This window comes from Tachysurus fulvidraco, chromosome 3, assembly GCF_022655615.1.
Source record: "Tachysurus fulvidraco isolate hzauxx_2018 chromosome 3, HZAU_PFXX_2.0, whole genome shotgun sequence".
NCBI classification, from domain to species: Eukaryota; Metazoa; Chordata; class Actinopteri; order Siluriformes; family Bagridae; genus Tachysurus; species Tachysurus fulvidraco.
The window spans coordinates 22,164,591-22,191,689 of record NC_062520.1 but is presented as its reverse complement, the minus strand read 5'-3'; the positions used below and the strand labels follow the sequence as shown (position 1 = coordinate 22,191,689).

At 38.3% G+C, this 27,099-nt stretch overlaps 1 protein-coding gene across 1 annotated transcript; it reads right to left on the bottom strand.

Moving 5' to 3' along the window:
* Positions 1 to 734: 734 nt before the first annotated feature.
* On the bottom strand, positions 735 to 23,271 carry ankrd28b (ankyrin repeat domain 28b). The gene is made up of 28 exons (XM_027150028.2): positions 23,055 to 23,271; positions 13,709 to 13,792; positions 13,260 to 13,338; positions 13,037 to 13,107; positions 12,750 to 12,950; positions 12,562 to 12,649; positions 12,293 to 12,435; positions 11,603 to 11,815; positions 11,355 to 11,433; positions 10,912 to 11,026; positions 9,353 to 9,435; positions 8,842 to 8,905; positions 8,684 to 8,752; positions 8,281 to 8,421; positions 8,064 to 8,175; positions 7,945 to 7,971; positions 7,776 to 7,850; positions 6,562 to 6,763; positions 5,886 to 5,973; positions 5,305 to 5,422; positions 4,635 to 4,854; positions 4,435 to 4,522; positions 4,261 to 4,344; positions 3,940 to 4,085; positions 3,433 to 3,515; positions 2,693 to 2,775; positions 2,506 to 2,597; positions 735 to 2,386 (listed from the first exon to the last, which is right to left on the bottom strand). Exons 1-28 carry the CDS (start codon positions 23,079 to 23,081, stop codon positions 2,106 to 2,108), a joined length of 3,156 nt encoding a protein of 1,051 aa, XP_027005829.1. The 5' UTR covers positions 23,082 to 23,271; the 3' UTR covers positions 735 to 2,105.
* Between the last annotated feature and the right edge of the window lie 3,828 nt (positions 23,272 to 27,099).

Here is a 27,099-nt window from a genome sequence, read left to right as displayed (position 1 = left end):
TGAGTTAGTGTTACATTCTAAAATGTCTTACATGCATACAGTTGTCATGTGTAATTGAACAAACTACCAGATTTCCCACAGTTCTACTTCCTGTCTTCTTTTTTCTTTTCTTGTAAGGTACTTGTACCCAGACTTGTAAGGTTTCATAATTCTGAGAGGTGCAAAAATTCAATATATGCATTGTTACAATATATTATTTTGTAGGCATTCTACATTCAACATTTTTATGGACTTCTGAACTTTCGGCCTTCTGGGGGCTCTGTGAAAACCTAGAGCCACAAGTCAGGCCTGCCTTGCCTGACTGTAGTTATGCATCCGTATGGAGTTTAAACTATGGAGACTTTGGGTGCAGGATTAAATGTCACCAAAACACAATTTGTTCCCAATCAAAGTGAAAACCCCCAAATCCCCAGAAAAGAAACAGTTGAATTACATTTCATATTTTCCTAAAGTTGTCTGACATTTCTAACTGAGCAGTTGAGTGTAATGGCCTTGCTTAATGCCCCACCAGTGTGGTTGTGGTGATGTTGGGATTCCAACTATTCATCAGTTGCCCAGTGCTTTATCCAGAGATCTACCTACTTTTCTCTAACGGGAGTCCTCGCCTACTGTTATTAACTGTCGGGTGCTGATAATGTTAAATTCCTAATAAATTATAAGGCTAGTTAATATTAAGAACAAGTTTCCTTACTAAATTATGAAAAAACATCATATCTCAAAGCAAAGAACAAATGTAAAATCACATTTCTTTATTTAGCCAACCAAAAAATATACATGAACATCTTGTGCTGAATGGTAGAGAGCAGTTGCTTTGGTAGAGAATTTCTTTCCAATCCTGCAAAAAAGCATAGAAAAAAACCCAAAACAAAAAGCACAACGCTGCTCCACTTTCATTTAGCCAACAAACTTAAACTAAGATGAATATCCAGTTTTAAATCATTCCAAAATCAATGTGAGAAAAGACAAACAACTTTAACATACCAAGGATCAAGTGTTCTCATTATCTAATCAAAGAAAGCCAAAAACTGATTAGAGCCAGGAAAATATAGAACATATTAATATTCACATTTCATCATACAAAGAGACCAGATGCTGTCCTAACATTGGATTACACAGTGTTCTTCTTCAAGAGCAAAGCATGCTGGGAGCTGTTTGCTTCAGTCCAGTTTCAGTGCTTTTTTTCTTTTAAATACAAACATAGTGTTTTATTTGTGCATCATAGTTTTGTTCTCCAAACTGCCCCTACTTTCCTGCATCCACACAGCAACATGTGAAGGCACAAGATGATGAAACGTGGAAACTAAAAATAAATACACGTAAAAAGAATAATTTATTTTTAAAGAAAAGACAGCAATGGTTAGCTTGAACTTCATGCCCATCTCCTTTAGCATTACAAAGCTTATATTTATTTTTCTCCACTTGCCCTCGATGATTTGAAAATAGAAGAAAATGCTATAATTTTTTTCCCACTCAGAGGGATAGAGGACATAGACATGTAGTAAAAACCTGTTTTTAAAAAATAAATCATCTCTTTCCCCCTATGCAAAGTAGCAACATTAAGTGTGCATGAGGGATCACTTTGAAAGCTTCACAATCAGCCACGTCGTCTTCTTTAATCGGGACAATTAAAAACCTGCCCTTATTTTCAAAAACCAGTTGAAAAAGAGCTTAATCCCGTGAGAGAAAAGAAATCAGTTTCAAACTACACCTACAAAACTTTGGTCCCCAGGCTGATGATTTGTTACACTTTATTGCCATGTAGGGAGGCAGCTCGGCGAATCAGGTGTCCAGAGCAAATCAGAGACAAGCCATCGGAGGAGAGAAGCAGAAAATACTCTGAGGTATCTGCTGAAAGGTGCTGGTTAAGATTGAGGCAGATGGAGAAAGGGGCAGGGGCAGTAAGTCGTGTCTTCTGGGCCTTTACATATGTATGTATGTGTGTGTGTGTGTGTGTGTGTGTGTGTGTGTGTGTGTGTGTGTGTGTGTGTGTGTCTTTGGGGGGGAGGGGGTGTCTGGACTTAAGGCTCTGCACAGTGGCCAGCTGCTAGGACAAAGCTGCCTCCAGGTGACAGTATGAATCTCTTCTCCTTATCTCTCCCTCTCTTTCAGTAGGTCTCAGAGTCAGAATCATTGAGCTCTTCGTCTTTGTAGAAGCCGTGATGGCTGATGCTGTTGAAGCTGCAGTAGGTGCTGTGTCCACTGCGCAGCATGGGCAAGCTGTCGAATGTGGCACTCTTGGCTGGGCTAGTGTAGTGGTTGATGGTACTAAACGGAAGGCTGGGCACGGACCCACTGCTGGGAGACACAGGCATCATGGTGGCCAGGATGAGAGCCAGGCAGTCTGCCACATCTTTGTTGGGGGCACAGGCCAGGGCAGGTGTGTAACCTGTGATGGGGCAATACAAAGACATTTGTATATGTATTAATACACAATACACATTTCAGGAAATCCAAAAAGCTAGGATGATGAAAGTTTGTGATAATTCTATTTCAAGCACGAGTTACCATTTTCATCAACAGCTAGCACGCTTGCACTCTTGGCCAGCAGCTCCTGTACCACAACAATCAGTCCGTTTCTGGCAGCCACATGTAGCGGCCTACACATAAAATGACTTGGTCAGCTGTTACCTTATATAGTCAGCTCATTATATAGCTACTGTACATGTGCTACCACACCAGGAGTCATACATACGTTTGTAAAGCTGCGTTAGTGGAGTTGATGAGATTTCTGTCTGTGATCTTCTCTAAAATCAACAAGGCACTGGTCTCATGTCCCTACAGAAGACAATCACAACAATTAAGGCTGACTGAATTTAAGCCTTCATTTATAGTCAACAATAGTTGGACAAAGATTGAATATATGTACTGAATAATCTTAAAGATATTATAAGATTATAATATATAAAGATATCTATAAGTATTGTACTTTAATAATTAGTTCAAAGCCCCTATGCTTATACATTTTTAGTATGTAGTGTCTTTAACAAAGATTTTCTAACCTTTCTAACAAAGGTTTTCTAACATAGGTCTGCTTTAGAAAATAATAGCAGCAGTTTGGTGCTTGGCTGATTTGGAAACTTTAAGAAAAGCTTCCTGGTAGTTCCATTATGAAGCTGGTTAATAACAATAATGTGCTAAGCATAATCAGGAATAATGTTCATAATTTAACATATTAAAATGTATGAACACTCAATGATTGTGTTATTGAATGATCTCTGTTAATGCTACAATATTATTCTAAAATGGTAGAAAATAAAGCATATATACAATGTGTGTGCCCAAATGTAAACTGGCAAAGTATATGCATATTCTTTTAAACGTCTACATTTCTATCCATCAAAAATATTAAAAACAATAAAAACAATTCTTGGATACTGAGAATTCTAAACCCCACACACTACATGTGTATGCAGCAGGGTGACTGTGACTGACCTTGCTGCAGGCCAGGTGTAGTGCAGTGTTTTTATTGGCATCCTGCAAGGTCAGGTCTGCTTTTGCACTGCTTACCAACAACTCTGACACAGAGAGAGAGAGACAGAGAGAGACACACACACACAGAGAGACAGAGAGTGTGAGAGAGAGAATGAGAGAAAGAAAGAGTGAGTGTGTGTGTGTGTGAGAGAGAAAGAGAGAGAGAGTGTGTGAGTGAGAGTGAGAGAGAGAGACTAAAATATCATAATCATAACCATGTTCTACATTAAGACAGCACTCTTCAGGCTTCATTCTAATGCAGATTAAAAAAGAACAAAAAAAACAAAAACAAAGTACAAAGTAATCTTTGATCAGATTTAATTGCAACACCTCCAGAGGGTCTAATTGCAGTGAGGACTGTCAGCATTTACTGGATTCATCCTGTCAAACAATTCATTCCAGCCAGTGAAATTCATGACTGAGGAAACACTGGCCACATGGACAGGCTTGGATTTGGAGAGGTCTTACCAACGGCATTTGTCTGTCCATTTTCAGCAGCCATCATAAGCGGGGACTTGCCAGCGGAGTCGACACAATTAACCTGGGCGTTGTGGGCTAGAAGAAGTTGCAGACACTCCACATGATCGGTGAATGCGGCGGCATGAAGCGGAGACCTGCAGGAATCAAAACAAACCTATTCTCTCTGCATGCATTAGATACAAACCGTACATGTCCTCATTGCTGAGTTAATACGGATTCTGTTTAGGTTTAGGAAAAGGTTGCAAGCTATAAGTAAAACTTTGAGAACTCACAAATGAACAAATAAGCAGGAACTATCTGATGTCTTACCTGTTTTTAGAGTCAGCAGTGTTGACAATGACTGGACCCAAAGTGTCAATCAACATTTCAGCTGCTCCCTCATTGTCGTTTATCCTACAAATCGAACAAACTTTAAGCTTGTATTAATAAGCACTTATTTATTTATCTGTTTGCCTAATGCACAGCACAAAGGGTCAGACTTACACAGCACAGTGAAGTGGGCTGAAGGAGTTGCCCTCAGCCTTGTGGAACAGCTCTTGTTCTAGCAGCACTTCAACACACGTGTCATGACCTAGAAAGAGCAAAAGAACTGACATGTAGTCCAGATGACAGACCCGTTTGCACTGATAAAATATAGCCTTGTCATCTGTGTGTGTGTGAGTGGAGTGTATTTGTAAAGTCACCATTGTAACATGCCCAATGCAGAGGTGTGTATCCCTGGTGGTCTGTGATGACAGGGATAGAATCCAAAGATTGAGCTGCATGTAGCAAACCCCCCAAAACACCCACGTGACCACAGGCGGCGGCCAAATGTACAGGAGAGCGCCCTCTACAGTCCCGCATCATGAAACCTGCGTTGTGCTGCAGCAAGGCTTCCACACACTCCTCATGTCCCGTCACTGCCTGGAAGTCACATCAACACACTTGCATAAATGCAAGACTAAAAGCTATCCTAACTCTAAGAATACGACCTAGAATTACACGCTGAACAATACAGATTGAACGAACAGGTCAGACACATACTAGGAAGGGAGACTTTATGATATCTGATACAAAGAGATATGTAAACAAATATTAACGGTGCAAAATGGAACAGAAAAATAAACAACTAAATAATCAAATAAAAATCATGCAAATCTATAGATGAGAGCAAGTATGAATTGAGTGATATATGAATTTCACAGTCCCTCAAACTTACTCACATCATGTGAACAGAGCTAATTTTTCTACTTTTGGGTTCAGATTGATATTTAACTGAAACCCCCACTAAACTGCAAAAGATTAAAATGAAACAAAAAAAAAAGCTACTTTAAAAAAAAAGGAAACGTGTCTAGAAAGAAATAGACGATTTACCCCTCTGTGTAAAGCGGTGCGGCCCCACTTGTCTTTGGCTTCTACATTCGCTCCTTTATTGAGCAAAGAATACACACACTCTGTATGACCGCTCAACACAGCCAGCATCAGAGGTGTCCTGGGAAACAGAGTTTGGCAGAGGATTATTCACAGAAAGAAAAAAAAAGAAGCTTCTCAGATCTGAGAGATTAGCTTCGATTCTTTCCAGTTTATACAGAGATTGTAAAGTGCTTTCAACGAAATAATAACATAGCATTCTATTGGTACATTCTCTACAGTCACTGTAGCAGCACTGGTGAGGCTCTCGGATAGGCCTGTTTTGATAGGAGCATCAAACGCTAGGCTACCACTGTAGTCTTTTAATGCTATGCTTTTATGCTTACCTGCAAGGATCAAAAACATGTATTGTGCACTATAGTATAATAAACCGTGTCTAATTGTTATTCAAAAGACGACCTGCTCGTGCAGAGAGTAAATATGCTGTTTGAAAAGCTTTTGTACTCCTGTTCCTCTCCAAATAAAAGACTGGGAAAATACTAGTAGAGTGAATTTATAACGAAATGTAAAACAGCACAACTTACTGCCCGATACCATCTTGAATGTCAACTGCACTCTGTATGTCAGCATTTCCAATCAACAAACGTAGACAGTCAGGGTGGCCGTTTGTGGCTGCAAAGAGAACACAAGGGTTAGATTCCAGGGTCCGTATCAAAGATTTAAATAAAGATCTCAGAGAGCTCCTAACTTAGAGAAAGTGGGGCTGACACTGTTATTAGGTAGGACACGTTCTTTTGAAGATACAAACCTGGTCTATTATAAGCCTTCACACTGATCGTATCAGCGATGCTGAATCTGACTGACGTTGTGTGTTTAAACATGTCAGGCACAGTGTATGTTAACGTATCTCTACATGCCATAGAGGCACTACATACATACATACATACGTAGTGCCGCTATGGCATGTACGTAGATACACGCGTAGATGCACGCATACACGATCTCATCTGTAGCATCTTATTAACTCACTATCATTATTAAATATTCATTCCTTCTCCCTCTTCACCTTTCAGCCATTTTCTCCTCTACTATTTTCTTAGAATTAAATCACTAGTAGCAACTTGATTAACTTAAATATGTAACGTTACAGTGTTGTACACAAAAATATTGTCCTTCAAATGCACTCCAGTTCTAGTGCAGTAAATTGGGGGGGGGGGGGGGGGTACTAATTTGATACTAATAAATCTAATTGTTGGATACCTGCTGCATGGATGGGGGTGCGTTTGTGTGTGTAATCCTTGACAAGGATGGAAGCTCCTTGGTTAATAAGAACATCCACACACTCCACATGGCCTTTAAATGCAGCCAGGTCCAGCGGTGTGTGGCCCTGATCTGTCCTCACATCCAGATCCAGCAGCGACTGTACGAGCACCTCGAGGGCCTGGTGATGCCCATGATATGCCTGAAGAGAAACGGCACTTTAACAAAATACTCACAAGCACATGATCCTACTCTTCAAACTTCTGCATATATTCACATTTTATATAACTGCAGAAACATTTTGTACGCATCCACCTACATGATTCGACCAATATCTAAACAGCAGTTTTTTACGTTCACCTATACAGCAAAAGTGGTATTACAAATGAGAGCTTAGAGAAGGAGCTGTGCAATTACACACGCTTGCTATGTTGCACATTCTTGCTTTAGATCCTGTATACTCTTTCCACAGCCGTAGTGTTTATATTATGCTTTAGCAACTGATTCCGACCTGCTAAAACCAAAAGAGGGAAAAATGAGAAGTCCTGGGAAAAGGATGGGTGGAGTATAAAATTTACAATAATTTAATTTATTAAATTATTTATTCGTCAGTGAAACCAAAAACAAAACACACCGACTTCAAATGAACATATAAAACACAGAAAGTCCTTGTTCACAGAAACTTGAACACACTTGCACTAATTCTGCCTTTTTTCATCCATAAAGTGGAAGTTTCTGGCAATTTTGGGCACAAAATCATTGGTGGCTGTAATTGAAATGCCTCTAATAAATATCATTAAATGACTAATACTATAAATTGGTCTAACACTGGCCAAGCTGAACATACATTAATAGATTAGAATAGACATTAATGTAAATGAAAACTCCAAACATTCTGCATTTGAAAGTGAGGTGTGAGCATCAGAGCACGTTTCAAAAGGGAAAAACAAGCCAAGATGAATATACAAGCAGTTATCTAAATGTGAACAATATTATTAGAGAAAGTTATACCAACTTCATGTGTCAATTTGTGATCTTATGGCTTTTTTTATGATAACTTCTTAAACAGCAGAGTTCCTATGCAAAATGTGTGAAGGCTGGCAAGTCTGCTGATTAAAGTAATTTAACAATTTAAAAAAAAATAAGGTTCTCTTTGCAACTGTTTGTTTCCGTCTTTATCTGTGTGACGCGTCTACATTCTCACATGTACTTACAGAGAGATGAAGTGGGCTAACCGGAGCTCGAACATCAGAATCATTGAGGATGTCGGTCCCTGAGGTCTCCATTAGCTAGAACACAATGTGATACAGCAAAAGCTTAACATGAGTTAAGAACTGGAAATTATTATTATTATTTTTTTAAACTGGCAATACTATTACTCACCACATCTAAAGGGGTTTCACTTGCAATCTGAGAAAATGGAAAGAAAATGAGAACAATTATTAGAGAACGGTGAATTTAGACAACCAAAGATCATTTAGAAATCAAAGAGCTGTTGTTACCAGCTCGAGACACAAGCGGTGTCCATATGCAGAAGCGTAGTGCACTGCATTATAACCCTGATGGTCTCGGATCCCTGGATTAGCGTCGTTTCTCAGCAAATACTCCAGGCACCTGCAATGAACAAACTCATAATATATACAAGTAGCGAACACAGACAGTGAAAGTAAAGTGCTGTTCTCCATCTATATAATAAATCCAGTTTATCCTATGACTCACTTTCCATCAGAGTCAGAAGCAGCAGCGTAGTGCAGGGGAGTGCAGCCCCTTTTGTCCAGGTCATTGACGCTGGCTCCTGAACCCACCATAGCAAATAGGCACTGATAGTTACAGTTTGCAGCTGCATAGTGCAATGGCGTCCTAAGAAGAACAAGGCATGTTTAAAGACAATGATGCAATCTATAACCACATAAGAAAGTGTTCATTGTATGATTATTTTATGACTATATCTTTGGTGCAGTACAGTGTCTCAGATGCAAGACAAAGGGCTTTTAGAAGCTTTTAAAAGAGAGGACAGGCAGTGTGATCTAAATAACACCTCCTAAACACAATGCAACAGAATACAGCTTTTTAGATCCTCTTAATATTTGGGTTGCATCTGCGGAATAAGTATAAAACTTACCTCCTGAAACTGTCTTTCTTGTTAAAATCTGCCCCTGTATTGAGAAGAAGATTCAGACAGTCCAGATTCCTGTAGAGGCAAATAAATGTTTGAATTAGAAAAATGGTTCATTTATTTCACACACAAAAAAAAAAAATAGACAAAGTGAAAACCCTGACCCTCCAGCTGCTGCAGCATGTAAACAGGTCCTTCCAAAATCATCAGGAGTGTCTATGTCAAAGCCTGAGGGAGAGAGAGAGAGAGGGAGAGAGAGAGAATGAGAGAGAATGAGAGAGAGAGAGAGAGAGAGAGAGAGACAAAGAGTGAGAGAGAGAGAGAGTCAGTGCACTGGAGAAGTCAACAAAGCACATTTGCAACATACACTGGGGTGAAGCCTGGACACTTGATGATATACCCCGATGTCATGATCTCAACATAAGTAGCCTGCAAAAGGCTTCACTACATCACAAGTTCTTCACATAGTCATCTTCCATCTTCACGTAGTCAAAGAAATGAGCAACTAAAAAGTGGAACTACTTCTAAATGAAATCTATTGGTGCTCATTGAACCACAGTTAATGAAACTCTTTGTATCCACCACTCTTTTTAATAGCTCATGAAAGAAAAGGATCCAAATTCTTTCTTCCAAAACTAAAATCATGTGGACTAAAGCGTTAAAGAGAGAATTTACCAGATGAAAGCAGTTTACGACAGCAGTCTGAGAAGCCACTGAGTGCGGCTAAATGCAGAGGAAACATGCCATGGACGCCTCGCCTACAAAAGACAAGAAATAACAAAGAAGAAAATCAGTGGTTACAACAGATTTATAATATACTGCCATGTTGCATTCACTGCCACACATTGGAATACACTTTGGTGAACTGACATAAAAAAAAGCCTGTTACAGTGCTAGACCCACTGGATTGAGGATTTCTGCTGATCTCCCAGGATTTTCATTCACAACAGTCTCTAGAGCTTACCGTATTGTCCGCACTATAAGGCGCACCTAAGAGCCTTAAATTTTCTCAAAAAATTGGCCGTGCGCCTAATAATCCGGTGCGCCTTGTGTGTGCACTGAGTTCCAAAATCTGTAAAAATGTTGTTATGCAACTTTGGTAAACGCTCCGCTTGATTGACTGTCGGACCATTTCCCACTGACACAAGAACGTAATGCGTACACTATGTACGCTGGCAGCGATAAACCAATTAGAGAACATTACGTAATACTTACAGTACGTATGCTTACCTCCACCACGCCTCTGGTAGGTATACTACCGGTATCTTGCAAAACAACATTTGTTCGTCTAAGGACCCCCGAAAATGGCACCAGTGAAGAGACATGCTTACGAGGCACAACCGCTGGACATATGTGTAAACAGGGCGTTCAAAGTGAAGTTGCGAGCGGCGTGGGAGCGATGGGTCACAGACGGTGAACACACCTTTACTGGAGTTATGCCACCATATGTGAATGGATTATGGATGCCTGGGCTAAGGTATCTGCTTTAACTGTTGTCCGAGCTTTCGCGAAAGCCGGAATCATTGCTGAACAGCCACCTGGCAACGAGACTGACTCCGACAATGATGAGAGGGAACCTGGCATGTTTGATGGCGAAATTGCACAGCTGTTCAATTCAGACACAGAAGATGAGGACTTTTATGGATTTGTGGGAGAAGATTGATTAAAAAAATAATGTGTGTGTATTGTTAAATAGTAGAATAAAGTTCAACTAAACTCACTGTTTTGCTTGTTACCTTTCTTTTTGTAGACCGTAAGTTTTAGCATGCGCCTTATAAGACGGTGTGCCTTATGTATGGGTTAAGTACAGAAATATACCCCGTAATTGAGACTGCGCCTTATAATCCGGTGCGCCTTATGGTGCGGAAAACACGGTAGTCTAGTCCAGTGTCAGAAAGCCTTTTATCACATGAACGCCTCAGATTTTTGTTATTTTAAACTCTAGAGACTTGTACATGAAAATCCTTCCACAGTCAAAATCACATAGATCCCATTTTTCACTGTTTCCTGATTAGACAGTTGCATGGATGTAGAGGTGTTCCTAATAAAGTGCTCAGTGAATGCGTGTTCAAATTCACCCGACCTTTACATGTTTGTAATGTTCATGGGGTTATACAGTACCAGTGAGAATTACAAGTACACTTATACATGCTTATGTCCCAGTTCAAACAGGACCTAATATAATTGGCCCTCAAAGAGGGAGCTGTTATAAAGAGGAGAGAGAGACCACTCACTTTGAGGTGTCAGCTCCATTGGTAATGAGAGTGTTGATGAGAAGTTCATGTCCATATCTTGCTGCAATGTGTAGCGGTGTGTTGCCATTTTTATCTTCACAGTCTATCTCAGCGCCTGCATATGGAACCCAGAGACAAGGTTTTGAATGGAGATGGTAATATTTTACTCTTACTTAAAATACCATTTCGAAAGAGCAAAATCCATTGTCACACCCCCCATCTTTACACTGTACACCTTAAGTGTGTGTGTGATTACATATATATACATAATATATATATATATAAAAAACAATAATTATTCCCTATTTATTAATATTATATTTCTGACTATAACCATTATTCACAATATATAAAAACACACGATCAGGCTGTTCAAAAACATTCAAAAAAGGACCGAGTCATTAGATAAATGTTAAGATAAATAAGGAGCACGCTTTACCCACCATTTTGAATGATTGCTTGTGATTGGGAGAACCTCCCATGGATGGCAGTCATGTGCAAGGGAGTTTTCCCATCTTTGCTCTAATAGGTGAAGCAATTTTTAATAAAAGTGTTAGATAGAACTCAAATTTTCTCATACTGATTTCTTGAGATCAGACCTTTATCAGAAAATTATAGAGTGCAGTAAGACGGGCTTTGGCATGCAGGATATCAGAAAAATGCAGTTCTGATGCAAGCGCAAGCCTCTGACCTTGATGTTGACGTCTGCTCCGTTCCCTATGAGGAGCTTGAGACAGAATGCGCCGTGCCGTGAGGCGGCTGTGAAGTGCAGAGGTGCGAAACCCTTCTCGTTTACCTGGTTGACATTGGCTCCGCATTCTATCAGCTCGTTCACCACCACATCCTGCCCATTATAGCAGGCCACGTGCAGTGGTGTGTTTCCATATGCGTTCGGCTCATTGATCTACAGAGTGCACAGTCAGTTAGAACCTTTGAAGCAAAAATGATAACCTTACTGTAATTGGAAAATTCTGTAATATATTGAAATATCCAATAACTGTAAATACCCAGGCTATAATATAATACTGTTATGTGTAAATGGTCATATCGTTTTTCAATCATCATTTTTTTTTATTTCACTTTCTTGTACGATCAGAAATTAGTCAGCTATTCAAAATGATTTTTACAATAAACTGTAGGTTGCTTTAATGATCCAGATGAAAAATGTCAAAACTCTTCTGATATTTTGATTCTACACTACCGTGTAAATTCTACAGCCGAAAAGAAATAGCATTAACAACCGATAAGAAAAGACACATGAAATCCAATCTAATAATAAACCAGGGCTTTTCTCAACATTGTTGTTGTTAATGTTACTCTACAGCTGTTCATATTTGCTGTGGTCTTTTTTCAATGTTATACACTTTATCATGAGACTTACATCCACTCCTAGGCCTAACAGGTATTTGACCACGCTAATCATCCCACTAGAGGCTGCTGCATGCAGAGGTGTATAGGCCTTTTTATCTTTGCACGTCACCTCGGCGCCATGAGACACTAAAAGCTTCACCACTTCCAGATGACCTGAGAAAGAAGGTTGGACAGGGAAAGCGTTGTAATGGACCTTATATCTAACAGATTCTATACACCAAGAAAATATAAATATGTACAATATCAGGTTAAGAGGTTGCAAAGAAGACACAATCTTACCCATGTATGCAGCCCAATGGATTGCGCGCCGGTCCTTTTTATCAAACGCATTAATGTTCGCGCCTCTGGACAGCAGTAATCTTACCATCTGAAAATAATGCCGCATGCTATTATCTACACTTTAATTATATTACTGAAGGCCTCAAGGGTTTAAAATGGAAAATAAATAGGGGTGAGTGTATGCTGACCTCAAGATGACCGCTGAAGGCAGCATGGTGCAGAGCGGTGCGGCCTGCGCGGTCTGACACGTTCACATTGCTCAGCAGAGGCACCAGCGCCTCAGCACAGCACACTGCTTTGTTAGCCGCGGCTACATGCAGTGGCGTTTGCCAATTCTTATCCCGTGCGTTCACATCAGCAGAGTGCTTCAACAGCACCTGCACCGCTTCCTGCAGAGATGGAGAAACAAAACAGCTTGTCTTATGGGCACAAGGTACAGTGTGCACTAAATACGATGAATTACAGAAAGCACTACCTCACTGCATGAGGCTACGGCTCGGTGCAAAGGAGTCAGCCACTTATTGTCTTTGGCATTTACTCTCGCTCCTATGGAAAGACAAGACCACTATTCAGAAAAACACACTCTAAGCAATCTTGTAATCAGTAATGCAATATTACCCAAAAAACAAATATACAAACATAATACATGGATCCATTCTGTGGTGTCCATCATTAGAGATAATGTAGCTTGCATTTACCTGATAAAATCAGGAGCTCTATGATTTCAGCATCTCCTAGGTAGGCAGCAGCATGAAGTGGAGTCCTTTTCTCGTTATCCTAGACAAATACAGGACGACACTCTGTTTGTACTTTTTAAAGCAAGAGAAGGCAAAGAAGGGATGGCCTGAATTTTCAGCCAAAATAATAAAATAAATAAAAAATAATAAAACAAATAAATAAAAAATAGAAAAAAAGAGTACCTACCTAATAAAAACAAAAACAAATAAGAATAAATTTTAAAATCATTAAGACTTCAAGATTATTTGAAGAAATGTCCTGTTAATTTTTTTTTTAAAAAGTCTCAGAACTAAAGAGTTTTTTTATTAATTAAAAACAACGTCATTATGTTTTACTTATATAGTTTTATCCAGATTTTAATTTCAGTGCATAATTTGAGCAAAAAAAAAAAAGAAATCTAAAACCTTACCTGCACATTTACGTCCTCTTTTTTGAATATAAGGGACCTAACTTCATCTGGGTCAATGTTGAAAATAGCTTTTAGCAGGGGAGGCTGAAAGGCGAGAGAAAAAGTTACTAGTTAATAAAATATAAAGTGTGCAAACTGATGAAAAATCTAATTCATATGAATATTTGGTTTGAATACACATTAGCTTTGAACCAACATCAATTCTTACACTTGCAAAACTTTGTACACTTAGAAATTCAGGTATTTTGTAGAGTCACAATCAAGTGTATGATTAACCAATAATCTACCAAGGAGGTCCTAATGAGCATCATTTTCATATGTAGGTTGAAATACAGTCATTAACCAAAACAGAAACCATTTTGTGAGAGGCTTAAACCTGGGCGAGGAACACAATGTTCATGTCACAGGTCATACACCATGGCAAGACTGACCACTGATCAACCAGACACAAGGTAGTTTTACTACATCAGCAAGGTCTCTACCGGGCAAAGAGTTCAAAGCAGACTGAGGTTTCATGATGTGCTGTTCAAGCTCTTTTGAACAAGCACAAATACACAGGCAATGTTGGACAGTAGACACTGTGGTCAGCCAAGGAAGACACATCATGCTCACTTCCCTTTGACATAAGATGATGTCGAGCAGTACCATCAGCAAAGAGCTAGTGGAAACTAGTGGGACCCAGGTATGCAGAGAAGTTTAGACAGAAGCACTGCAGCCAAAAAGCCAAACCTCTGACAAAGAAACAAGACCAAGTAACTCAACTATGTATGAAAACATAGTAACTGGGGTGCAGAAAAATGGCAGCAGCTGCTCTGGACTGATGAGACAAAAGATGAAATATTTGGCTGTAGCAGGAGGCAGGTTGGTTGCCTAAGGGCTGGAGTTCAGTACAATGCAGTGTTTGTGGTTAACAGGGAAACATGGTAAAGGTTCCTTATAAGTTTGGGTCTGCATTGCTACAAATGGAGTTCAAGATATGGTCAGAGTTATTGGCGTCCTAAAGACGAGAAACTCATGCAATATCATCAGAAAGGCATCTGATTGGCCCCAAATTTATTCTGCAGCAGGAAATTGACCCCAAACATACAGCTAATGTCATTAAGAACTATCTTCAGTGTAGAGAACAACAACAAATAATCCTGGCAGTGATGGTTTGGTCCTGCAAAGAGAGGATGAGAGGCATCCTGCATCCACAGAACAACCGACCTGCCGAGTTCCTTCAAAAACTGTGTGCAAGTGTAGCTAGAAGAATTTAAGCTCTTTTGCAGGCAAAGGTTAGTTACAGAAAATACTGGTGTTTTCTTCTGTTCAATTACTTTCCATTTTGTTAGTTGAGAAAAGTAAACTATTATTAACACTTCTGTATTTTGAAAGTATTATTACTTTGCATAGTACTGTACATCCATAAAGCATTTGTGGAAGAAGCATTATTTATGGGACAATGCCCTGACCAAAGATCCATGAAACTAAAGTCCCCTTAAAAACAACTTAAAAAACAAAACAAAACAAAAACAACAACAAACAAACAAACCAAGAATAATATCATACTGCTCTTTAACACGACTCAGTGTTTTTAAACTTATAGTGATTAAGAGCAGATGAAATAATACTGCTAAATGATTTTCCCACACTATTTATATGGAGTGGAATAAAAAAATTAAAAAAACGTTTACAGCTGCTGGGAAAGTCATTGGATTTTGACGCATGATTATGGGAAAAGAAGTATTTTGTCCTTAACAGGTACACTCCCTTGCTTTTCCTGTCAAAAAATAATACTAATGAATCACGATATGACTAGAGATATGAACTCACTTGTGAACTCAAAAAGTCTATTAGATTTCTCTGTTCTATTTCACTTGGTTTCTCATGAGTCACGTTGTGCTCTTGGAAGAAATATTGCAGAAGTACAAATGAATCATTAATTAACCTGGACCTTAAGTATAGGGCCAAGGAGAAGCAACCATGCAGGCCAAGGTAAAGGAACTTATCTGCACTATTCTAATATCAAGCTGCTTCAGGGCTCATTCATCCTAATCAAAGTATGATATAAAGATCCAAAATTCCAGATAAATGACAAAAAAACAAAAAAAACCCCAAAAAAAACAACAGAAGAATTGAATGGAGCGGTGCTTCATTAGCAGATTGCTGCAGGTCTACACTATGACGTTCACCTCTTATATAATGTGGCATTATGGATGTCACATCTGACCAACAGAGAGGATAGTCTGAAGGAATAAAGTGGCTTAAAATACTCTAGAATGTACGGAAATAAATTACTAAAATTGCCTTGCTTTGTTGGTCTACATTTAATTTGAAGAATGAACGCAAATCAACTCAATTTTTATTTGTATAGTTCTTTTATCACGGTATCATGTTGCAAAGCAGCTTTAAAGAAATATATAAATCGAGGATATACACTTTAAATGTATAAATGTGATGATTGTGGAAAGATAGGAGTTTTAACATGAAGTCTATTTTGTTAAAGTTATCAACAGTTCACTGATGGAGGCTTGAGTGCAAAACTGTTCATGGCAAGTGAAGTCCTGAACCATTGTAACAAAACTGTTTATCAGCTTCAGTCCTAAGCCATTACTTCATAGTTATGATGTTCCATCCACCGTAATCTCATGTATCTTTAGGCTGTCCACATGAGGGCCTTCAGCTGCCCAGTCACCCAACAGGAATAACCCGGTTTAAAATAATCACACAGTGTATTTTCTTGCAACAAAATGCAACTGCAAGAAAAAATAATTTAAAATCATATTAATTTCTTATTGTTAATGATTTATGGTGAAACTGAAAGTTCTGTTAGCGGTCTCAGATTGTTTGTAACCTGATCTTGATGAATTAGTGTTCAGGTGTTCACTGCTCACAAGGGATCTAAAAACATCATTTCTCCTTGCTTGCGCCAGTGCAAATCCAGCTCTGCATCTGCTCTGTGGTCCATGTGCTACATGAACATTACTAACTCAAATAATCTATGGCCAAAGTTATGTGGACCCCAAACTCTCATATCCAGAGGTGCCCAAGGGCATTAACACAAAGTTGGTCCCTTCTTTGCATTTACTATGCAGCATAATAACATCCAATCTGGTGAACAGTCAGCATTTCAATTCATCCCAAGGGTGGTAAATGTGGTCACGGACAGGGCTCAAACCACTCGCAGTCTTCCAGACCACTTAGCTCCAGCAGCTAGTTCCCGGAGTTGATCTTCAGGTTAATACGTATGTAGTTTAGATAATTCTCCTTGTCTGTGTGGGATTCCCACCTCCCAAACGGATGCACAAGATAAATTTGATGGCCTGGCATTTCATCTGGGGCATGTGCCTGCCTCATGCTCAGTGTTCCCTGAGTGGGCTCCAAATCCACCATGACCCTGATCAGGATTAGAACAGATACCAAATGCGAGTGTGTAGCTCCAATAGTGTAAAAACATCTGAGTATGTGAGGATAACAAAAAGCGAGCAGAGTATAATAGCCAACAGACCCTAATGCATTACAACTGGAGTCGTATTTATTTGTTCGAGCTATGTTCACACCAGTTTATTACTGCAAGCTGCCAGTAGCTGGGCGATATGGCTGAAAACTGTATCATGATATCGGTCGATAATTATTGATATTTTTTTGGACCCATTTAAAATAAGGACCAGGAGGAAAATATATTACATTTAAATATTTTTATTTTAAACTTAACCTCACTCTGATCATAATCCCCTCAGTTATTAAGACAAAAATGTCAACACTCGAATAATTAAAATGTAAACATAAGTCTAAAGTCACAATGAACACTTAATTATCTCTTAACATTTAAGGTGCAAAATGAAAGAAAATGTAAGAAATGCTTAATAAAGTGTAATAAAATAGTACAGTGTAAAATATAAACATAGAGAAACCTGAGACTTTAGTGAAAGTTTAGTGCTAGAATGTTCTGGAAGATACATCTGTACTGAGATACATCTCTAATATAAAAAACAAACCTGATACAGTACAGTAACATTGTTTGAAATATAAAACCTGCAGAAATATGAAAAAGTAGCTGACTTTTCCTCTTTTATTTACAATTTCCTCGCTTGCTGCGGCTCATTTTCTGCTTATCAGTCGCCGGTTACTGAAGAGGAATGTGCCTTTGTTAATGCAACCAAACTTGCTTCGCAACCTCTGTTTCCTTCCGACAAAGAATAAAAAATATCGAACGTTTTATCGAACAAATTTATTGATATCGATACGTGTCGATACACATCGTTATCGATATCATTACCAGCCTTAGTCACCAGTAGGAGTTACTGCTACTGATTGCCATAGTAATAACTTATCAGTGATAGCTGCAACTAGCATTCTGCTTGAAAACAAATCAGTTTTGCTTTGGTGCTAAAATGAAACCTCGAATGAAAATGAAGGGAGAACGTTAGTATAAAAACATTCACCAGTGTATATACTTATGATACCATTGGAGAGGAAGAAGAAGCAGAGTGTGCTATTTGCCACAAATCTACAGCCTTCATTCCCTTTGGTAGTCGCTGCACCAAGTCACTCCATATTTACATAAAGTTAAACTTTTCTTAGACTTTGCCATAACAACCACATCTTGTCTCAAAACCTGCTTTCAAACATGTTTGCCAGCTCGCTTGGAAAATGACAGGTCTTTGATCGCTTTTTCTCTGCTTGTCCCTGCACGTGCGCTTGTAGCGTCATAGCGGTTATATTTCTTAGTCGTATATTTCAAATCTGTGAGAAACTACAGCAATAATGTTGCATTTCTGCAAGCTCCTCTGATACAGACCAAAATCACAATACGGTAATTATGAGGTGCTAGGCTAAGTGGTCCTGGCAGAAAGGACATTGTCGGTTCCTGCCAACAACCCCTTTCTTATCAAGGAGGCATACTGTACAGTTAGCCAACTTCTGCAAACACAGCTCTGACGCAGCACACTAATCACTAAAGCGCATGGATGAGCACACTGGCATACAGGTCTAAATGGTATTGTCAGCAAAAGGCCCTACTTATCTGAGCAGGGTGCAGAATATGGCTGTTTGATCTGCTTCACACAAGAAACAGAAAAATTAAGAAAAATACGAAATTTTAATCTAGAATAGAAGGACACTGCTTGGGTAGTGCCTTGCTGTACCGTCTTAACTTACTGCAATAACTACCATTCTGTCTCATAATATTAAGTCATTTTCTGCGATTTTTCATAATAGTGTTTTACGCAAGCCTCTGAGTGTGGCTTTACTTTGAGCTAATATTTAACTCCAGGGGAGACATCTGAAAAGAGAAAGCAGAACAACAAACTGATGCTAATATTTAACAATAAACAAGCCTGTCTGTTCCATTGCAAACATAACAGCTCTGATGCAAGAGCCTTTCCCCCCCCTTTTCTCTGTACAATGGTACCAGTGAAGTGACACTACCAAGCATGTGCAACAACAGAACATGTGAATGGATAGTTCTGTGCTTAAGCTCCAGTTTTTAACAATTGGGACTCTCAGTGATCGAGAGCTCCCTTTATTTTGGTTCAGCCACTAAGCTACGATATGATCGCCTGAATGCATAAGGCTAGGTCAGCCAAACGTAAATTGCAAAATTGTGGTGATTGTTCAAGATCATTTTATTGAGGGTGTTCTGACAAAAGCAAATAAAAAACAAGGCTGAGAAGAACACAGCAGCTGAAACATCTGCACACTGTGACACCCAGGGAAGTGGAAATACCAAGCTTTCTTTCACCCCGAGGAGAATACAAACAAGTACTTCCTCTTCTCATAACGCACTTTCTACAACTGGCCTATTTAAAGGAGGGTTGCTGGACAGGATTTCCACACACAGGCTCTTGGCTACTAAAAAAAAACAACAAAAAAACCCCAACAACAACACTTTACTACAAACTCCAGTTAATGACAAAAGATCCTGATCAAGCTCATCTCTGAAGGCAGACAACATACACATCCGCCTAAGATTAAACCTACTGGTTCCTTGCTCTGAGCGGCGTTTACTACCTTTTAGTATTTCCATTATTTCCATAATTCTGCTATCGACTAATTGTGCACAGCTTTAAATAAAGACGTGTCAATGCAGTACAGCAGATCTCTGGAGGTTACAGGAAATGTGAGTAGTAGGAGTAAGAGGAACAGGACGATTTGTCACATTCATATTGCTAGTCCAGTCTCTCACACACTGCACGTACTGACAGACTAGTTGAGAGGCCTTATTATGTACTGTATATACGGATTTTAACTTCCCTGTTTATGCCCATTATATGGAAATGTCACATAATAGACCTTTCAAATAGCCTTTTATATATAAATAATTTATGAATGCTTCTAAAACAGTATAAAGGAGTTCAATGTGTCATGGTAGACTGCCAGAGTTCATATGGTACAGTATATAACACGCCAAAGAGATGTAAAAGTACATACTACCCAACTTACGCTTTGAGCAGTATAGACTTTTATAACCAATTTTTGTGGACACCTGACCATCACAATCATGTGTGTGTTTTGAACCCAACCTTCCAGATTTAGATCTCCTTTCCTGTTGTAATAGCTCCACTCTTCTGGGAAGACTTTCCACTACATTATGAAGCATAGCTGCAGGGATTTGTATAAAGAGCTCAGGTATTGCAGTCAGTCACTGATGTTGGCTGAGGAGGTCTGGAGGGCAGTCGGTGTTTCAGCTAAATCCAAATGTAGTCAATGGGGTTGAGGTCAAAGCTCTGTGCAGTTCACTTCAATTCTTCCTCTTCAAACTCGACAAACCATGATTCCATGATGCACAGAGGCACATGCAGAAACAAGGTAAAGACTCAGACTCTTTCAGTGGAGGGAACATGTCATTTTACAGCATACAGAGACATCCTTTCCAGTTGGGTTTGTGTCTACAGATTGCAGAAGACATGGGTGTGATAATCAGCTGTCCACAAATTTCATATGGTTTGTTTATATTAACAATATAAACATATGGGTTTAAAAATTACATGACCATGCTTAGGTCAAGTTAACATGAATATGGATTATAAGTGAATGGTTAAACAATAATGAAATGCTACACTTAACGCCACACCAGGGCCTTTTATGACTGGTGCATTATACCCTTCAGTGCCAGTTCTGGTCAGGATTGATCTGAAGATGAAGCCAAAGCTCTAGCTGAAGTCAGCATGTGTTTGAAAAATCTCCATTAGTGCAGGCTGACAGAATTATGCTGAAACAAAACACTGTTTTGTCACATACAGCCATAACCCTCCTACAAGCAGAAGAGATATTCACTGCCTTTTCAAATGCTCTGATCACGTTTCTGTCTCCTTGGAAGAGCTCCACTATGACTATTACCATGGTGAAGGCACTTCAGTGGCTCTTGAGGCTGTTATTGTACTCTGTAAACACACATGCATGTAAACATGCACACAAATATATTATAGCACCAAGCTTTGATGCTTTGAAAACCCTAGACATCTAGTTAGACGTCTATATTAATATAAAAAGCAAAGAAAGAACCACCAAGTTCTGAGCAGAAAAAAGGGTTGGCTAAAGATGAATAATGACGAATACATATACACTCACCATCCACTGTATATCATGTGGCAGCAGCACAATGTACAAAATTATTCAAATATGGGTTAAGAGCTTTAGCTAATGATTGCATCAAAAATCAGATTGGGGAACAAATGTGATCTCAGAGATTGTGGCATGGTTGTTTTTTCCAGTGGACACAAGATTGTTCGTTCCTGTTCAAGAACCTGATGTACACTTCTGCTGCTATATTCCATCCACCCCAAGGTTTGCCATGTTTTGTATTCTGAGATGATCTGCTTATCATAGTTATAACCACTGGCTATATAACTTACTGTTGCCTTCCTGTCAACTAAAACAACTTGTCCATTCAAATTTTTAACTTTTCCCATCACCAAACATTTCTCCTTGCTCCATATAAACTCTAAACTGTTGAACTTTAAAATTCCAGGAGTTCCTGAAATCGCCAAACTAGGCTTTTGACACCAAATCATTCCCAATCAATGATATGAACATTAGCTGAACCTTTTGAACTGTATCTGCATGAGTTTATGTAATGTGCTGCATTATGACACTGACCTAATCAAGTGGAAGGTAGGTATATAAACCTACGTAAAGCTTTACCAGTAAAAGATAATCATTTTTTTGTGAACATATATTTTGGGAATATATTTGTTTATTCCAGTGTTGGACTTTAAGATGTAAAATTGTTCTCTCTACCATAGTTTAATGCAACTTATAAGGTTGCCCATATGTACATACACCAAGTTGTCAGATTAAGCAGTACCTATTCTCATTGGCCAATTTATCGGGTACAGCTTCAATATAAGAATACCAAGAATACCGATATCACTTTATGGAAACACAATTACTGATTATAGCCACTCTGCTGGCATGAAAACACTCTGCTCCTGTTGTACGGATCCAAATCAGGTTCCTTACAACAGCTGGTCTCATTTGTTTGGTATCCAACTGAGACGTCCAAAAAAATAAAAATAAATAATTAACCCCAACCCCCACACACAGAGTAACATAAATTAAAAAGCAAGCTATGACAAAGCTATGTGTAAGCTATTACACCCAAACCAGATAGGCTACAGTCAGTAACTGCTTACCTACGAATGTACTTAGATGTTACCCAAGTGCACTATAAACGTTTAATATTCAGCTGTAAGCAATTAGATGGCAACAGATCAGATACTACAGGCAGTGTGTGGAAAAATAAGGGAAAAAAAGTTTAAAATAATAATAAAAGCTAACGTTTTGAAAACTCAGGATTATAGAGCCACTAAACATCACTGCTGCTTGACCACATGATAGATCATTTCACTGACTGAGCTTTAGGGCGACATGTTAATAGTAGCTAAACAGCAGTTATGCGAATGATACTTTGACAACTCTGAGTCATACTGAACAAACCTTGAGCTAAACTGATAAAATAACGTCCTACACACAACTGCCTTGAACACCATTACTAAATTAATCGCTTGATATTACTTTTTTACCCCCGTGACACTTTAGGTTACCATCGCGGCCTGTAAACAAATAGCCAGGTTAGCTAGATAACTAGCACAGCTATCTGCTGGCGACCCGAGTAACCATGGAGCACGCTAGCCTAGCCACATTAGCTCAGGAGATAGCTTACAGCTCAAACACATCACACACTGTAATACCACGCCGGAAACTTTTACACAATACGCAGAACCGATAACCAACCGACAAGACAAACCTACAGAAATGGTTAGTTTTAGTTTAGCTTGCTAATTACGATTCTTTGTTAGAGCTCGCGCTGCTCAGTAGATTAGCTAGCTAGTTAAGCTGGCTAACTATTTCAGTCATTACTCACCTGGTCTCGAATTTTGAGAACCACCATTTTCTACCAGTCTCTAAGGCTCTCAGGCAAATAATAGCGTCTTCCTCTGACTCCTCAACGCTGATAATCGCTAACCGTATAACTTTAAAACTTCCAACAGGTCAGACATTTTCCTTCATTTAGCTACTACAGAACAGGGTTAAGAAAACTCCATAACATTACCGCCACTATGGCGCTGCAAAAACAGTAGAGTTGATTGGCTAGACCGGCACTATAGACGTAGTAAGAGAGGATTTGATTGGTTAGAAATAGCAGCCGCTTTACTTGGAAGATAGGTAGTCAGTAATGTGAAGGCATTTACAATGCATGAATTACAGAGTTGCTTGAAATATTTACACAGCACATACGTACGATTTTAATCGATGCTATGTGTTACAAAGTGCTCATTATATTATATGAATACATACTAATTTATTCCAAGGAATGAAAGTCGAGGTAACATGTGGAATCTTCAGAGGAAAATACACATATTGACCACCAGGTGGCGCTTAAAGATTGACAATCTGGGGAATCAACGATTTAGGATCAAGTCGGAATGAAACAGTGGTGTGGAATAATCTACATTCATAATGAATCTTTTCTAAAGTGCTCTAATACTATACAAACCTAGGTAAGTAGTAGGCCTGCTGCTATTAGACTTTACAATCAAAGCTGCTCCCAGTGAACCGGTCACCATAATTACACACTGTTATTACTGTTTCACTGCAATAATAAACAATAACAAAATATTTTGAAAAATGTGCAATATTACCTATGTACAATATGCCTTCAGTGTAACTACTACATGCACATTTTTGTGTATTTTTGTACACAAAAATACATTTTATACATTTTTGTTTTTATATATACTGTATATTATATTATGTCTTTATTCTTTTTATATATTTTTGCTGCTGTAACAGAGAAATTTCCCCATTGTGGGACGAATAAAGGTATATCTTATCTTATGTTCTGTAACCACCTTCTCCCCTTTTATTTATTTATTTTTGAGTTACTGGTTGTTTCTTAAGTCCTTTGTAAATCTTTCCAATTAACCCAAACCATGTTTAAAACCTTAAAAATGATCAAATGCTAAATATATAGACATTAACTAAATTTGATGAAAACATATGTTTGCTTTGGACCTATCTGACCAGAACATAAATGCTGTTAAACAGCTCCAATTTACCTGATGTTACCTCAGTTCATCGTACAATTCATTCAATAAAAATGTACACATCTGACAATAAGGTCTGTATAACTAAAAATCCATTCAGCATCCTCGTTTCGGTTTGTGTGTTTTTGGCAGTGCTAATGTTGACTTAGACATGTGACTAGCACATTGTATTATACACATTCTGTCGCTGTATGACATTATCAGAATTCCCCAAATGCTGATTAGTTTCATCAGTGATGCAGCTTAATGGGGGAAAAAATGTTGCTGGGGAAACTACTGCAATAAAATCATGAATGATGAATTTTCATTTTTATCTAATCCGAAAAAATGTGTTTTTTCATTCAAATATAAACAAACTGCAAATGTAAACAAAACCTAATATTTATTCTGCAATTGTAAATAAATGCTTATATACAGAATGGCTGTGTGATGATGAGATATTATAGAGTTGTCTATTGCTGGCTAGACACAATCAATCTAATGCTGTATATTTCATCAGCAACAGTTTGGTTGCCAGGATGTGCTGCATAATCAGGGTAAAGAAAAGTGTTTCCTCCAGGAGCTATTTTATTTTGTTTAGAAACAACTAGATAAGATATCCATATTGAAAAAGGAAATGAATTACAGTAGAGATTACCAGGCTGATTTCTGTCTCTCTCTCTCTCTCTCTCTCTCTCTCTCTCTCTCTCTCTCTCTCTCTCACACACACACACACACACACACACACACACACACACACACACACACACACACCTTTCATTGGCTTAATTAATGTACGTAAATCTAACTCTAACCAAAAACTCAGTAACCAAATGGAAAAAATAAATACAGTTTTTTTTTAAATGAAATGAATAGTTTTCCTCCTGGAGACAAGCCACCTAGTGTGTGCACTGGCACTGGGATCCCACAGGACAATTGTACAAATGCTTCTCTGAAAATTAATACAGGCATTATTAAAAAAAAAAAAGCATCGTAAAAGTCCCCATTTTGCTTCGTAGCAGCACTGTGTCCAGATTTATAGCGGATTCTGGCAGCTGTAAATGAAAAATAATTCCATTATCCAACAACACAATGTTTTCCTTTGATTCCGGAGAATAGTGTTAAGCCACATACTAACAAGCAAACAAAGAAAACCCAAAATGATCAGGTAAAAACCTTCAAGTATACACCCTCTAGTTTCCATTTAAATTTCAGCATTAGTTTGTGACAGAAAAAGCTCCGGAGCCCTTTAAACAATTGAATGCAATCTGTATCTATTATCCTGTAACTACTTACATATAACACAGTGCAAAAATATATATTGCTGTGCTTATAAGAATCTACGCATACACACTGAAAATGACTAAAATGTCCCACTGAGAATAAATACCTTTAATTATGTTATGTGATTAGCCTTTTCTCAACTGGGATACTCAGTAAATTTAGAGCTGTAATATTATATAATATTATATAATATATTATGTTTTGTCGAATTGTTGAATATTCTCACAAAACTTATTCTTTCTTTGTTTTTAGATATGCAAAACTGGTCGGATGGTTACTTCAGCTGTAGGATTCTACATTTAACCTTAAAGTGTTTCCTTACATGTTGCCTGAAAGAGTAATGCATAAATGAAAAAATTATACATTTTTCTTTAGGTAAGGTAAATGCGCATACTGTGATTTAAATGTATATTTAATCTGTAACACAAAATATGTGTATTTGTTTTTGTATTTAAAGGCATTGTTCATTACTCATTATAATTATTGTGAAGAAAACTACAGGAATGAGTGGAGAACATGAGAAATTCTACACAGACAGTAACCAGAGCTCATATCTAATCAGTTTAGGACCTGGAGCTATGATGGAGGAGCAAAACCATCTGCTGTGTCACAGTGGGGATCTTTACTATATCATGTACTGTATATTTGACAGAAATAAATCAGAGCATATGTTATTAGACTATGCAATCAAACAAGGAAGAACCTACTGAAATCTGCAGGATAGGCTACACAATTATAGAAACAACAAGCTAGAAATTTGTTCTAAAGACATTTTTCATGGTAGCACATTATGTTGAAAAAACGAAATGTTGTGACATTATTTTCTTGCCAGGTTCTAAACCACTATTTATCTCCTGATATTGATCAATTCAAGCAAATTGAGTTAGTTAGCTGCTAAATCTAAACACACAAGTCACCAAGGGTGCTGTACTGCAGAATATTGACACTGTACACACAAACTTGCTTGGGTATCTGTACATGGATGGGTAACTGTTCATAGAATTGTTTACTTCTTGTGCTCATCTTTGATATGTCCACACAAAAGTATGCCTTTTATTTTTCACAAATAAATATTTTATCAGATGGCTCTGCTGCCAAGAATATGTAATGTTAAGAATGATTATGTTTACTATGAGATTTAGCAGGTCAGTCAAGCCTGAGTGAAAGACATGGGTGGGAACAAGGAACAATGCTGGGAACTGTTACATTGCACAATATTTCACTCTGCTCTTGTACTCTAAGATATCTAGAGTTATCATATCATATGATATATGAGATGAGTTTAGGTTTAATTTTGAATTCGTAAACTATTAATGTCATTGTAAACACAGCCATTCACACACACATTCTACTCACTGAGTCAGAGCACTCGGCTCAGCCCACCAAAAAGAACAGACTCTTTCGACTCTTTAACGGCTCTGTCCCATTTTCTTTTTTAAAGTAGTTTCTTCCAAAAGTTGTTGCCTATCGATGGCACGTAATGTGCAACAAAATCTTATTATACCTCGCGTTTATTGTAAAAAAATATTGAAATATGCACAATGGTTCAGTTAGGCGATTCAGCTCTACAAGCTCACCTTAAAGATTCGAATCAAAGAG

What these genes read in the sequence shown, in the direction of transcription:
- ankrd28b (XM_027150028.2), bottom strand. Translation starts at nt 23,081, where the DNA reads ATGGTGGTTCTCAAAATTCGAGACCAG. An exon ending in ACTAACGCAGCTTTACAAAC is followed by an intron (nt 2,598 to 2,692) that starts GTATGTATGACT and finishes TTTTATGTGTAG; the next exon opens with GCCGCTACATGTGGCTGCCA. An exon ending in GCTAGCTGTTGATGAAAATG is followed by an intron (nt 2,387 to 2,505) that starts GTAACTCGTGCT and finishes GCCCCATCACAG; the next exon opens with GTTACACACCTGCCCTGGCC.